Source organism: Mandrillus leucophaeus, unplaced genomic scaffold (assembly GCF_000951045.1).
Source record: "Mandrillus leucophaeus isolate KB7577 unplaced genomic scaffold, Mleu.le_1.0 Scaffold86, whole genome shotgun sequence".
Lineage (NCBI taxonomy): Eukaryota > Metazoa > Chordata > Mammalia > Primates > Cercopithecidae > Mandrillus > Mandrillus leucophaeus.
In genome coordinates, this window is record NW_012109363.1 from 4,577,396 (window position 1) to 4,593,482 (window position 16,087).

Genomic DNA, 16,087 nt, shown 5'->3' on the forward strand with positions numbered 1-16,087 from the left:
TTTTTTTTTTAAAACACTTAGGATTTGTGTTATCATAGCTATGTAGTGTAAGCAGCAGAGGCTGTGGGATTTACCTTGATTACATTTCCTTTCTTGAATAATATGTTTTTCTAGAGCTAATTCCTTTTTTTCTTCTTTCTCTGTGAATGTACCTCTATTTCATACTCATGGTTGCTGACAGAATTGTTGCCTGCCTTTTAATATGTTCAGACAGATAAGATCATTTCTCAGTTCCTTTTTTTTCTTGGATTCGTTCCTCATGGGACCGTCTGTCCTCCTCCCTAGTTTGGTACTGGTTGCACTTTCCTAGTGACATAGCTCTTTTTCTGAGAGCTCCCTTTATCATCTGTCCTGGGGACACAAAAATAGGAACTAACTAGGTAATTCAACTAGAGGTAGTATGCATTTGTGTAATTGCAGATTAATACCTGTTCATTTTGACTGATCCACGTGTATAAAAAGTCATGAATTCACATGGATGCCTTCAATCCCAATCCGGCAGCACAGGGGTCATTCGAGATTTTTCCCTTCTGGGGCTTATAGCTCCATTCTATAATAGTAAGAAACCTAGCTTCCCATATTTTTAATAGATTTAGCTATTTGATCAGTTTCCTTGTATGTAACTGATCACTTATCCTCATTAGCATGCTGTCTCCCATGGGAACACACCCCTCACCCTGTTTTTGCTCTGATATCCAAGGCCAGTGCACCACGCCCGAGTCCTGTGTGCGGATACCCCCTCGCCTCACTTAGGCTCTGACACCCCGTTTGCTCCCTTACATAGATGCCCAGCTCGTTCCCCCGGGGCTCTGACATGCCAAGCCAGTCTGGACCCCTCTGCGGATGTGCAGCCCTCCCCCATAGCAAATGCCCAAATCACTCTGCTCCTCCCCATGGCTCAGGACTCAGCTGCCCAGGAGGGAGAGCAGAAGGGCCAGGATCCATCTCCTGATTCTGTCCTGATTCCCATTCCGCAAGTTTTTCCTTTCTTCAATCTTTGTATACCAAAGACCACGGTCCTCCTATTTGCTTAAGCCCAAGATACAAATACCTTTGAGAATTTGCCTTTACTCCCCCATTCATGGCCACCCGCAGCAAAGTCATGAGCAACGCCTGTTGATTCATATATATCATGTGCCTGGGTGTGGTGGCTCACCCCTATAATCCTAGCACTTTGGGAGGTCTAGGCAGGCGAACCGCTTGAGTCCAGGAGTCCGAGACCAGCCTGGCAACATGGGGAGATGCCCTCTCTATAAAAAATAGCCGGGCGTGGTGGCATGCGCCTGTAGTCCCAGCTACCAGGGGTCGGGGGTGGGTGCTGAGGTGGAATCCATTGAGCCAGGGTGGCGAAGGTTGCAGTGAGCCGTGATTGCGCCACTGCACTCCAGTCTGGGTGACAGAGTGAGATCCTGCCACAAGAGAAAAACAAAAAAAATAAACCTCACAAATATATATATATCCTGCTTTTTTTTTTTTAATCTCTCCTCCTCTCTGCTGCACCCACCACTCCCCTTTGGTGTTCCTCTTTCTACTACACCTCATATCCCGCAGTCCATTCCCATATAGCAGCAAGGATGCTCTTTTAAAAGCCTAAGGCAGCCAGGCACAGTGGCTCACGCCTGTAGTCCCAGCGCTTTGGGAGGCCGAGGCAGGTGGATCAATGGAGGTCAGGAGTTCAAGACCAGTCTGGCCAACATGGTGGAACCCTGTCTCTACTTAAAATACAAGAAATTAGCTGGGCATGGTGGCACAGCTCTGTAATCCCAGCTACTGAGGAGGATGAAGTGTGAGAATTGCTTGAAGCTGGGAGGGGGAGGTTACAGTGAGCCAAGATTGCACCACTGCACTCCAGCCTGGGTGACAGAGCAGGACTGTCTCAAAAAAAAAAAAAAAAAAAAAGAAAAGAAAAGAAAAGAAGCATAAGGCATGATGACATTTGAAACCCTCCAATGCTTCCTGCTTCCTGCTGTACTTAGAATAAAACTTGAATTTCTCCATGGCATATAATACCTATGTCTGGTAATTAATCTTGGCTACACATTAGCATCACCGGGGGACCTTTTTAGAAGCATTAAGTCTGGGCCTCACCCCAGTCCAGTTAAATCAGAGTATTTGGTGGTGTGGCCCAGGCATCAGTATTTGTAAAAGTTCCTGGTGGATCTCATCAGTGCCCAGGGTTGAGAACCGGGCCTCCTCTAACTACCTTCTTATTGCCTCTCCCCATCTCAGTCTCTTGCACTGAACTCTGGCCATGCCATTTTTCTTCTGTCTTTGAACTTCAGGTTTACTCTTGCCTCACAGCTTTCTCGCTTGATTTGTTTCTGTCTGGAAGTTTTTTTGCCCAGATCTGTTAATGGCTCATTCCTTTTAGCTTCTTAGAGTAATCTGTCCTCAGTCACCGTATTTAAAATAAATGTGCTATGTTACCAACCATTCTCTGCCATGTTACTTTCCTTGAGCACTTCTTCCTCTTCGCACTGTCGTTATCTCAGCTCATCCTACTTGTGTATATTTTTAACATTAGAGTGTAATAATCTTCATGTGAACTCTTGCTTTCCACTACATCCTGGTTCTTAATTAGTGCGTAATAAAGATTTGTAGAATGACTGCATGTAACGAGGAGAAGAATCAGGTAAGGGATCTGTTGGACAGAAAGTGTGCAGCAGCCAGAGAGACATTTGGATCGGTGAAGTGAAATGGAGCAGATGAGTCCTGCCTCATGGAGATTACTTGAGAAGCCAGATATAAAGTAAATAATTTTGACAGTGGAATTAGCAACTCTCTGTTATTTTCAATTGGAGAGGATAGATTTTTATTCTGGATTAGAGCAATCCCAAGGAAGCAGAAAGGACTTGTGAGCCTCCTGAAAGAGCAACCCTCAGCCTAGAATATGTTGGTGTTCGCCATGGTTGCTATGAACTGTTAACTTCCCCTAAATATAGACAAGAGTAGCCCTCTGGACTCATTATCCCCTCACCATTCCCTTTATTTTAATAGTGGAATAACTTAAGAAAGCATCTGAGATCCTGCTGACCAGTTCACACCACCTACCGATTGCAGCCACCTGTTTGCGTTATGCCTTCTTAAGCCTAATAGCAAACTATATTTAATTATGATCGTCTTACTGTAAATACGCGGGATTAATTGGAAAACTGGGTTCTTGCTTGAATGACAGCCCAGGTATGTAATGTGGAAATGAGCGAACATACTCGTGAACTGTTACCATATTCTGTGCAGTTATTAAAATAGAATTTATGGAGTTCTGACAGTATATGCTTAAAGCTCCAGAGGTAGATCTGTTCTCTTATGCGTGATATAAGGAAAATGAACGTTCATGTTCACAAATTCAGCATAATAATTTTGTGCCTTTAGATAGGGCTTATACACACACCACAATTCTAGAGAAGACATAGGAGATTAAAACAAAAAAGTTTTTTCAACAATGACAGGCTTAGGAAGCATAGCTCTGTGATGAATGGCTGTGCAAAATACAGTTTACAAAAGTACAGATAAATTCTACTTTGAAAGTGGAATGACGTTTGTATTGTGACAGCTTGGCTTTATAGGGCACAGAACTACGAAACACTACTTGGAAAAGATGAATATCTTGTTTCTCAGCCTGCTCCCCTCGCGCTCCACTCTTGTCCCAGGGCAAATTCGAAGCCATTTAGTCATGCAAAAGCCCATTTTCACGTTTTCACAGAACCAAGCAAGTATATACACATGAGTACAGACCTTGAGACCTGGGGAGCAATGCTTAGCTTAGTGTCCTTCTTATTCCTGAATCTCTTACACTTGGCATCCTAAATCGGGGCAAGTGTTTCCTGTTTAGATATCTTTTTCTCAGCCGTGTGCCTCGATGCAAGCCACAGTTCCACAGCATAGTACCCCATGCCTCCCTGTAAAACGCAGCAAATCCTTTCAATGTCTGAATGCCACAGTTTAAAATATTTGTGAAATATTACTTTTACAATAATATTTGCGAAAATATTATTGAATATATGCCCAAAGAAGGTAAATTCAGTTTTCTACTTGTAATATGTAAGAAATAGAGTATGTGTCTATTTTCTGGTTGATTTCATGTAGAACAAATTACAAGAGAGTTCTAGGATCCTATTGGCAGATGCCTGGAGTTTTAATTACAGTTTGCATCTACTCACTGTGTGTGTATGGCTACCTTATATATGTGTGCCGTTACTTTTGGTGGCAAAAACCACAATTACTTTTGCACCAACCTAATACCACAGGGTTTACCTGGGTAAGATGACCACACTGATGCTTTAGTTGATGGGCATGCGGAATGAGAGAAATTATCACAGTGAACTTCCTATAGTAGGTGTTCAGCAAATAGTTAATATAAAAAATCTGTTTAGGGACAGATTAAATTGTATACTCTCTAGAAGATTGAGGGTTGGAAAATATCTGTAGGGGTGTGTGCCTTAATTGGAATTTTTTTTTTTTTTGGAAACGGAGTCTCGCTCTGTCACCTAGGTTACAGTGCAGTGGTGTGATCTCGGCTTACTGCAACCTCCGCCTCCCAGGTGCAAGGGATTCTCCTGCCTCAGCCTCCTGAGTAGCTGGGATTACAGGCGTGCACCACCACACCTGGCTAATTTTTATATTTTTAGTAGAGATGGGGTTTCGCCATGTTGGCCAGGCTGGTCTTGAACTCCTGACCTCAGGATCCACCTGCCTCAGCCTCCCAAAGTGCTGGGATTACAGGCGTGAGCCCCACCGTGCCTGGCCGGAATTTTTAAAAAGAAGTTAAAGCCTTTACCTAAAGCCTCAGCAAGCAAACACATAAGATCTTTTTATGGGGGTTCGGGGTGGGGGTGTTGCTTTTAGCATTACCAAGAATTGCACACAATTTCGTTTTATTGTTCATTATTTGGATTATTTTTAAAGTGCAAGTATTTGTCTCCATTAGATATGCTAGTTCAATTTAAAATTTTCCCAGAATGGTGGTTCTTAACCTAGGAACTCAGAAGAGTTACAGCAAATATAAGTTATTAAAAAAATTTTTTTAATAGTATAAGGTGACATGTAGAAAGCATGTATACAATGAAAGTCCATACTTATTCATGCAAAAACATTTATTAAATGACTGTAAGGTATTAGGGTGATAAGAAACGAGATGTCTTGTGTGTGTGTGTGTGTGTGTGTGTGTGTGTCTTTGTTTTTTTTAAGCTGTTGTTCTGTTCTTCCTCCAAAGGAGTAGAGATGAGGCTTGGTTCTACGTGAATTTTAAATTCGATTGTTATTAAGAGAATACAGCTCTAAAATTCAGTTAGATTTTTATTGTGTAATAAACTAAAACATTCATCTTCTAACGTACTATCTGTTAATCATCTCTGTCAATTGTTGCTTCTCAGTATTGCTAGTAGAACACGAGAGTATATATTGCTAATACCTTTCTGATATCCCAGAAAACATAAAATATTTTGTGTTCTCTTTTGCCCTGACAGGTTGGTACAGAGGATATACCCTCCAAAATAAATCTAAAAAGGTATGATTTATCATCCACTTTTTATTTCATTTGAAATCTATCTGCTTTTGTACTGTGCTATGTGACCCTCTCCTCTGCTCTCTGCTGTCTCTAGACCTAGTTTGCTTTCCCTTTGATGGCTCTTCTTTGAATTTGAAAACAAATTCTCTGACCTCACTGCCTAAATGTAATAGTGTAAATCCCATTGACTGTATTTCCCACCAGCCAATTCAAGGAGAGAGTCCTGGAAGAATTTTTACTTCCTGTCCCTCAAGTTAAGCAAGTTGGTAACACATTCATTGCTCTAGTGGGATCTCTCTTTCAGGGAGGGGTGGACCCACACTTCTTCCTTTATCCTTTACTTCCCATGCTACAGTTCCAGACTAAAGGATCTCCCCATTTCCGCTTGATCCTTTCCTTCATTGTAAATTGGGTAAACAAGAGTGGTTTTCATATTGTGAGCCTCATACCCCAGTAATACATTATGAAATCCATATAGCGGATTATAACCAATTTTTTCCAAAAAATGAAACCGAAAAGTAGAGAACATGAGATGCAATGGTAAGTACTGTTTCATGAAACTTTTATTTTCAGTATATAATTTATTGTTTTTATTATATTTTATGTATTTCATAGGTAACACTGGTTGCCATAACAATGTATCTCTTACTGTGCAACAAAGGCACAGTTTGAAAAATACTGACCTAAATGGATCCTTTTGCCGGTGCCAAAACTACTAATCGTCAGGCTAAAGAAAATCTATTAATTATGTTAATACCCACCTCAGTTTCTTTTAGGTCTTGTCAGCACTTTTCCTTTGATACTGCTCGCTGGGGCAGCATGACATGTCAGCACTTCCTTTTGAAAGAGCAGAGTTGATAGGGCCGTATTATTTCACAATTAGTTCACATGCCAAATAGCAAATTAGGAAAGGGATGAGAGAAACGTTTTAGAATTTATCAAAAGAGGAGTGAAAAAACAAAACCAGACCCGCGGTTCTTACTCTTCACGGACAGCATGAGAAAGACGTAATCCTGCACAAACAGGCTGATGTTACACACCCAACTTTCTAAAGAGTACGGGGCCCAGGAAAACACCTTTCTACAAGGTATAGTTCATTAGAAACCAGGACTGCTTCTGCATGATTGATGCTTAAATCACACTCAGTATTTGCACACGTATGTGTGCACATACACATTTTGTTACCTTTGACAGTTTACTAATCTAGCACAATAAAGGAATGTTTGCTTTAAATGCAACTCCCACAATTTTGGTCCTTTTTTCTCCCCCCAAGCCAGAGAATGAACTTTTCTACCCACAGTTATTCTTGTATCACACGTCTTTATTTCAAACCGAATTATTTTCATTTAATCTCTTGCTGACTTCGGTTTCTCTGGGCCGTCAGATAGGGGTCCAAGACAGCAGGCATGCCAGAATAAATGAGAACATGATAGAACTCAAGTGAAAACTTTTCTTCTGGGATCCTCAGTGGCACAGAGTACTTGATGATGGCCACTCCTGCTTTTTTAGCCCTATTGGTGTTAATTTTACTCACGGTTATGGCAGTGGTAGTTATTTCAAAGCACAATTGGAGCTAACAATTTTGATGTTCCGAATTTGTTCAACAGTAAGAATACTTATGTCACTTAATTCCCAGTCTTTTTTTATTTAAAAATGTTAATTTAAAAATAAACAAAAAGCCATCCTCAAAATTATGTGATGAACTTAAGGAACAAATGAAACTCTTGTGATTTTTCACTGGGAAATTCAATTACATTCAACCAAGGTCCTAGATCAGGTCTTCCTTTTCGCAGACTACAGTATGTAAGGATCCTTTTGAACATGGAAGACCTTGCTTTCCAAAGTATCCTATGATTTTTTAATACAGTCATTCCTCATTTCCACAGGGGATTGGTTCCAGGATCCCCACAGTACCGAAATCCATGGATGCTCAAGTCTCTGATATAAAATGGCGTCATACTTGCATATAACCTCTGTGTTTCCTCCTATGTACTTTAAATCATGTCTAGATTATTTATAATGCCTAATACAATGTAATTGCTATGTAAATAGTTATTATACCATATTGTTTAGGGAATAATGACAAGGAAATAAACCTCTGCTTACTTTTTTTCTATATTTTTAATCATCGGTTGGTTGAACCCATGATATGGAGGGCCTTGTGTATATAAAAATCAATCTAGCTAATAGTGCCATTGTTGTTGGCTTTGAACAGTAGATACATAGGGTGCCCCACCAGGATCTAAATGATAAATTCTGGATATGTTTTTAATTTTTTTGTGTTCATTAAAGAGTGCTTAAAACCTTTAAGCTTAAAATCTCACCCTTTAGAGGAAATCTTTCAGTGAGAATTTCTCTTTGTTCTCTTGATAGTAAAGAAAAACTTTCTAATTCAATGAAACGATGACATAGACAAGGGCCATGCATTTATTTGCTGGTTGTTTTAAGTCGAAATATCCTTCGTGTGGAGAGATCCAGGGAAAATACAGGGAATTCAAATTCAGTTGCCGGGAATTCTGCTCTGCTTCTGACACCCCTTCATTAAGAGATCAGCTCATTAGAAGTGCTCTCCTGTGCTGTGTCCCTCATTTCTCCATCTTTAGGGGACAGAGCTACTTGCAAGCCCTAATGTTTTAATGGAAATTCTTGGTGTCATTTATAAGCTGACTCAGTCATTTAGAGTGATGATAAAAGGAGCTAGTGGTTTTACAAATCGAAGAAGCCAAGTGCTTTTCCGAAACTGATCATTGATCCTGGCGGAATTGTGGGAGTGTGGATAAGGGCGACATCTAGAAAATCATTCGTTTATTTTTCTACTCAAAGTGAGTGGCTTACAAGGAGCAAGGAAAAGCAGAACTGAGAGATAGGCTGTAAATCAGAAACACATGACCTAGGTTTACTCTGACTTTCTGTGTGCCGTCGTGGCATAGGAGACATTCTATAAGCATCAAATTTACCAGAGCAATTCTATGACTGTAAATTGCCAAGTGTCATCATGGAAAGGTGAAGCCTACAGATGACAGAGTGGTAATATAACACATACATACATACATATATTTGAGACAGGATCTCAGTCTGTTGCTCAGACTGGAGTACAGTGGCGTAATCGTGGTTCGCTGCAGCCTTGACCTCCTGGGCTCAAGCAATCCTTCTGCCTCAGCCTCCCGTGTAGCTGGGACCACTGGCATGTGCCACCATTCTGTGCTAATTTTTAAATTTTTTGTAGAGACGGTGGTCTCAGTTTGTTGCCCAGGCTGGTCTTGAACTCCTGGGCTCAAGCGATCCTCTTGTCTTGGCTTCCTGAAGTGCTGGGATTACAGGCATGATCCAGTCTGCCCTGCCTTAAATATTCTTTTAATATGAAAACAATCATGTCCGAACACCTAGTATGAATTGTCTGCTTATGATCTGCTTAGATGTCACAAAATTCATCACTGTGCATTTATGTTTCCGAATACTTCTAACTTGAATGTTCTCCGTTTATTAGGAGGGACTAGTCACCAGATTGTGAATGCATGAAACTTTTAATTGGTCCTTTACTTTCTGATTTCAAAAACCTTCAGCAAGGAGGTTCTTTTGTAGTAGCAATGTAACATTTCACTTTTGACTTCCAGAATTGGATCCTTGTAACTAAACAGTTTATCCCTGCTCAGCGCCTCCCCCGCCCCACTCCTGCATTTTTATGAGTTTTGGACTTTTTTTTATTGTGGTAAAAATATATATAACATAAAACTTAGCATCTTAACCATTTGTAAGTGTACATTTCAGTGGCACTAAGTACATTCTCATTGTACAACCATCAACACCATCCATCGCCAGAAGTCTTTCATCTTTCTAAACTAAAATTCTGTCCCTTTAACTCCCCATTGTCCCCCATCCCCTGCAAGCTCCTCAGAACCCCCATTGTACTTTCCGTCTTTATGAATTTAACTACTCCAGGTGTAAGTGGAGCCATACAGTATTTGTCCTTTTGTGACTGGCCTATCTCACTTAGTGTAATGTCTTCAAGGTTAATTCCCAACATCCCAGTTTGGTTCCCCACAGAGATGATAGTCAACAAATCATTTACCATGGTGCAGCGGCACAGCAGGCAGAAGAAACACCTACAGTTCATTAGGCATCCTAGGGACAGGCCTAGAGCTTCCACACTGCAGAAATCAGGCCCCAGAGGAATCGCACACAGTTTGTGAACTGAACACCCGCTTTCCTCACTGCTATATTCATCAGATGTTTACTCAGTGCCTGCTGCATGCCAGGCACTGCGAAGGACAGTTCCCTGTTTTGATCATTTAAAAAGTTAAATAGACCAGACATGGGGGCTTACACCTGTAATCCCAGCACTTTGGGAGGCTGAAGTGAGCGGATCACTTGAGGTCAAGAGTTCAAGACCAACCTGGCTAATATGGTGAAATCCTGTCTCTACTAAAAATACAAAAATTAGCTGGGCATGGTGGTGCATGCCTGTAATCCTAGCTACTTGGGATGCTGAGGCAGGAGAATTGCTTGAGCCCGGGGGGCAGAGGTGCAGTGAGCCGAAATTGTGCCACTGTACTCCAGTCTGGGCGACAGAGCGAGACTGTCTCAAAGAATGAATAAATGAATGAATGCATGAATGAATAAAGTCAGAAGGCTTATCTCCTTCTTTTTCACTTAGATGGTGTGCCTATGCATGTATCTTTTATACTCATAGAATTCCCTGGCCAAGCTCAACTGACCTGAGAGGTGGCACATTGAGAAAATGTCCTGTCTACTGTGCCCCACAGTAGACACACATTTAATTTTTGTTTTCAATTATTTGATCAGTTTTCCAAAATAGTTCTGAATCCCACCTCCGTAATGAAAGAGGTCATTGTCACCTTGCATCTATGTGTGTACTTGGTCTCATCAGTAATGGAATTAGAGTCATGCTTTCTCACTCATGTTCCCAACGTCTGCCCGCTTCTCAAAGCAAGGAGGAGAAGGGATGCTTTTTTATTTTGGGGCTCTGTGTTTGGTGGGAAAGCATGTGCAGGATCCACTCTGTCATCACCAGTGCTAGGAGCAGCTTGATCTCAAATGTTCTTGCTGTTTCCTGTTTTATTGGCAATGGATTAAAAGAGAGAAAGCAGGGTATTGTACAGACAAATATAGCACATGCAAGTGGACACAAGAACAACCCTGTCAATGTTCACTGGTTTCCTGTCTGAGTGGAGTAAGGATCAGTGGGTATATATGCCTCCAGGCACTGGGACATCCCCTCCCACCTTTATGATCAGCCACCCCTGACGTGTCATGTTCATGGAGTTCACACCAACTCTTCCAGGAATAGGGCTAGGAGCAATTAGCCAACAGTGCCAGCTATAAGCTCCATATAAGAGACCATGAAATAGATCAGCATCGCTGTCTCCAGATGGCGTCTCCTCTGTCTGTGCGTGAATATATCACACAGTAAACAGCAGAAGCTTTGGTACGCATAAGAACACTCACATCTGGGACTTGCTTCCTGTTGGTTAGATCTGGTCCTCCGTTCTCTGATTTCTGTCCACCAGTTTCTCCTCTTTCTCTTAGGTCTTTCCAGGCCTAAGTGTTCCCCAGGGGCAGTCTTACAATGCTGATGTAGAATTGCCTCTTAGGGATATAGAATGGAGAGCAGTTTGAGACTGTGAGGTGCTGAAAATAACCAGGTAACTAACACCCGTTGATTTTGAGTGCATTTGGTTTAAGTGGGAGTGCTGAGAGGAACGACTTTAGAAAAATCACCATGTAGTTGACCCGTGAAAAATGTGGGTTTGAACTCCGCAGCACTTACACATGGATTTTTTTTTTTTTTAGCCAAATGCAAATCAAAATTACAATATTCTTGGGACATGAAACCTGTGTAAAAGTACATGCAGGTTTTGCAGGACTGTGTGCCATACTTGAGTATGTGCGGATTTGGGTATATGCTTTGTGGAAAGGGAGTTTCTGGAACCAATCCCTTGCATATTCTGAGGGATGACTTATTTTATGGGCTACTGAGTACTGCATAGTTTCCACGTCACCCCTTATGTGAAACCCTTTATGGGAAGCATCTCATGGCAAGTAGCATCTAAGGGGTTTAGGAGCTCACAGTTACACTCCTTCCCATTATGTTATCTCAGAGCTGACACAGCATGTTTGCCTCTTCATTCACAAAGTGTTCTATGCTCTCTGAACCCAAATTTTAATTTCTACCTTTTTGATGTTTCCACCATGCTTTTGTTGAGGTAGCCAGCCAGGATAAGTGATGTCCTGCAAACCTGATCTCAGGAGTTTAGCTATTGCCTGGGTGTTCACATTTATTCTGTTTACTTTGGGCTGAGGTGGTTTTTGTTTGGCTTTTGTTTTTGTTTTGTTTTTATGGCCATATAACCAAAATTCTTTTTTCTGTAGGGCATTTTCCCTGAAACGTATATCCATTTGAAAGAGGCAACTGTGGAAGACCTGGGGTAAGTTCCAAGCTGGGAAGATTCCCCCAAAATGATGAAGATGTAACATTATCATTAATGATAATCTTAGGGCATTAATGCCTTATGTATGTTAATAGCTCTGTCATCTCAGGCGGGGCGTGGTGGCTCACGCCTGTAATCTCAGCACTTTGGGAGGCTGAGGTGGGTGGATCATTTGAGGTCAGGAGTTCGAAACCAGCCTGGCCAACATGGTGAAACCCTATCTCTACTAAAAATACAAAAGTTAGCCAGGCTTGGTGATGGGCGTCTGTAATCCCAGCTACTGGGGATGCTAAGGCAGGAGAATCACTCCAGCCCAGGAGGCAGAGCTCACCGTGAGCTGAGATCGTACCACTACACTCTAACCTGGGTGACAGAGCGAGACTGTCCCCCCCCAAAAAAAAACAAACAAAAAAAACTGTCATCTCGTCAGTTCTACTTCTCCTATGAGAGAGAAATGAAGAAAAACTTTTCACTGATATAATTCCTCCTTTGCATTACTTCTCCAGAATACTAAACACAGAAGTAGCAAACTGAGGGCTTTTGCCTCTACATTATTTTTATTACCTGTTCACTGATTGTGTGTGTGTGTGTGTGTGTGTATTTGCACACATGAACATTTGGGATGCTGACTGATAAGATCTGAGAAGCCCCCAATTTAGGATCCTTGAGAGATAGATGATTAAGTGACAGCCTGCATTTACCAGCTCTGAGCCTTGGATGAGTCATTTAGCCTCAAGGGGATCCTGGGTTTTTCACAGCATATTAGGGGAAAACGATCTGGCCCTACTTTGATCATGAGCTTGTCATGAGATTTGAATGAGGTAATGTATGCAAATGTGCCCTGCAGATAAGATCTGTTGGCTACGTTTTGGGTATTTGTATTTCTTGCCCACCTCATCTTGCCCACCTCATTTGTCCTGGGAAGTACTGCCTCTGTGACAGCTAAGAAGAGTGAGCTACTTACTCAAGTAGGAGAGAGAGGTCACTTCGGTGGTGGTGAGTTTCCGGACAGGAGAGTTCTGGAGGCAGTAAGGAGAGGCTGGGGTAGGACTGGAATCCTGGGGCTGATGGAGAGGAGAGTGGGGCCGAGGAGAGAATGGACAGCTGGGTCACAGAGCCATGCAGCCTCACAGCTAGAAAGAGCGTTCCCAGTTGTAGTTCAGCACCATCATTTCTTTATTATTATCATCATCATCATTATTATTATTATTGGCAAGCTTTATTTTGTATGAACTTGATTTCACAAAATTAGAATGGCAATTCCACTTAAAATTAGCTCATTAAAAAGTGTAAATATCATGGTATAGATAATGGTATCCAAAACTCCAAAAGGTAGTGAAATTGGTAACAGATACTGCTCCTCATTTTTGGACCCATGCAACAGCAAAACTGATGAAACTGGTTCCCAGACAAGTATGTGCCACTTGCTCCCGTGCCTCAGGGAGGAGAGGATGTTAGAACACAGGCGTTTTTGTTGCAGTGACTCGTGGATAATTGCTCCTTATTAACACTGCTAAAATTAGGTTCACATGTTTTACTTTGTGTGGGAGCTGATGACTCCTGTCCTTTCATTTTTTGAGTAGTATCTTTCAAGGCGTTGGCCTCAAACCCGCTCATTCCAAGATGCATCATGGATAGGAATTTAAGCCTCTTCACATAGCAAACCACTGGAAATTCGTAGGTAGTTGCAACATTGGTCTGTCACTGACCTCTGATAATTGGGCAACATCATTTCTTTGGAACATCATCTTCTTGATTCCACAAGAAGTGACAGGATAAGAAAACTCATAGTTAAATGAGAACAGTCTTGTTATAGGACAGTTATCTCCCAGGTGTATGTCACCAATTCTAATTTCCGTGTTGTTATCAAAGGGCCTTATTTTCATTCTGACTAACAACCAATCATCAGAACACGTTGAAACTGTTGCTGGGTCGAGTCCAAAACAATTCCAAAACAGTAAAAAAAAAAAAAAAAAAAAAAAAAAAAGAGGAAGGACCCGCCTAAGAGCACAGAGGTCTTCATCACTCCAGACTCTCAGATACAGCACAGGAAACAAGAAATGACAGCACCATCATTTCACAGACAATGGTCAAGATGTCCTCAAAGCCATGCAGCTCTTTGGTGGCAGAACCAGGACCAAAAACCAGGTCTCCTGCCCTGCTGGAGAAGTCCTCTTTCCGGTCGGCCATGGGCTCCCTCCACTGCTGCCCACCATGTTGATGGAAACGTAGGTGGGGAGGCACATTCACACCAGTTAGGGTTGTACAGGATGCCCAGTTACATTGGCAATTCAAATAGTAAGTAGTTTTTCATAGTGAGCATTTCCCAGATATTTCATGGGTCACACTTACTCTAAAAAATCTTCTTACTCTACCAGAAATTCAAACTTAACTAGGCCTCCTGTATTTTTCCTCATTAAGCCTGGCAGTCCTACCACCAATTCCCATTTGTTTGCTTGCTCTTGTTTTCTCCTTTTTTCTTTTTGCTAATCATAAAAATGCCAGAGAGGATTTATGTGAATAAACATAGTACATGGTACCTACCTTTATGAGAGTCTTCTGTGAGTAAGCAAGGATTTTGTTAAGTGTACATTTTCTATGTTGTGAAACTGCGGATGATAAGAAAACACTGGACTATCCAGAAAGGGGTGCTGCCTCCGTGCCCTGTACCCCTACCCTGGCCCCTGCCCCAACCACGTTCTGGGTGAAGTCATAGCCCCAGGACACTCATGCCACACACACCTTTCCATCCAGCCTCCCAAATGAAACAGCTGCTTGGTGGTACCAGCTAAAATGCTGCATATTTTGCTTCCATCTTTGAGAATCACTGAAGCCAGCCTGGCTCAGTAATTGAGCCTCCTGGAGAAATCCACATTGGGGAGATCGAGGCTGGGCTGCAGGCTCATTCAATTGCAGGAACTGAGCCCATTTTGAGGACTGTGCTGTCTTATTCTCTCTCTTCTCCCAGATGCTTGGATGTGATAAAGTCCCCTGCACAACTCCTGCCCTCATGCCCAACCAGCTTCATTCTCATCCTTGCGCATTGGGGAGTCTGATCCCCATCAAGTAAAGCAGTACCGATCAGCCTGGAATAAAGTGACCTTCATTTGGTTCTTTGCAGGCAGCATGAAACCGTGATTCCTGGCGAGCTTCCCCTGGTGCAGGAGCTCACATCCACTCTGCGAGAATGGGCTGTCATCTGGCGAAAGCTCTACGTGGTGAGTTTCCCCTTGTGGCTTGGAGCCCCAGGTTCACTCTGGGTCCTCAGCCTATAGGTCCTTTACAGGGTGTCAGCTCCTTACTGGCTGACTTCATGGAGTGGGATGCATCCTCCCTGGATCACACAAGGCTGATAAGCAGCAGATTCTTATTTCCCCAGAGCTGGGTCACGGATAGCGGGTAGTGGAGTAAGTGGGCGTAATCGTTCTAGCTGTCTTTTCTCAAATGATAAACATGCTGATTGTGAAAGTACTAATGATAATAATCACCACAAACACTTCTGCAGTCTTTCCTAAGTGCCAGAAACTATGACTCCTCACAACATTCCTATAAAGTAGGGGCAATTATTATTAATTTGTTAATAAGGAACCTGAGTCATGCTCTTAGCCTCTTCATGTATACCAGTGAACTGAAATTTGTCAATATCCCAGGGCTTAGCCGCGTGAGGATGACATTCTTTACCTTGGCCCGCATACCTTACAGACTTAGAAACTTGAATAGTGTTAAGTTGTGGTCTGAGAGTCACCTTTTTGGCAGACTCACAGTATTCTTTCTCCCAACACTGGTTTGACCTCAGAATGCTAATACGGTGTGTCAGTTCACAGGGAAATTACAAGGAGCCAGTGCATCCTCTCCATGATAAACAGGAATCGGAACCAAGTAAATCTAGCGTTTAACATGATCAAACTGAGAACAGCTACCAAGGATGCTCAAAGTCTGTTCGCAGCAAGCCTGCCTCATCTCCCGTGTAGAAAGCTCTTTCCTTAATGTTAACTTTGGAATCCACAAAGACTTTTTATTTTTTTATTGTATTTATTTATTTTTTGAGACTGAGTCTCGCTCTGTTGCCCAGGTTGGAGTGCAGTGCCATGATATCGGCTCACTGTAACCTCTGCCTCCCAAGTTCAAGCAA

The 16,087-nt window shown here is 42.1% G+C and overlaps 1 protein-coding gene across 1 annotated transcript in view; it reads left to right on the top strand.

The window, feature by feature from the left end:
• Positions 1-16,087, top strand: part of DOCK5 (dedicator of cytokinesis 5) — a 175,423-nt gene that overhangs the window by 20,309 nt on the left and 139,027 nt on the right. Inside the window, exons 2-4 of the mRNA XM_011968854.1 lie at positions 5,466-5,506; positions 11,897-11,952; positions 15,077-15,173. Coding sequence (XP_011824244.1) covers positions 5,466-5,506; positions 11,897-11,952; positions 15,077-15,173 — 194 coding nt within the window. The remainder of the gene's footprint in view (positions 1-5,465; positions 5,507-11,896; positions 11,953-15,076; positions 15,174-16,087) is intronic.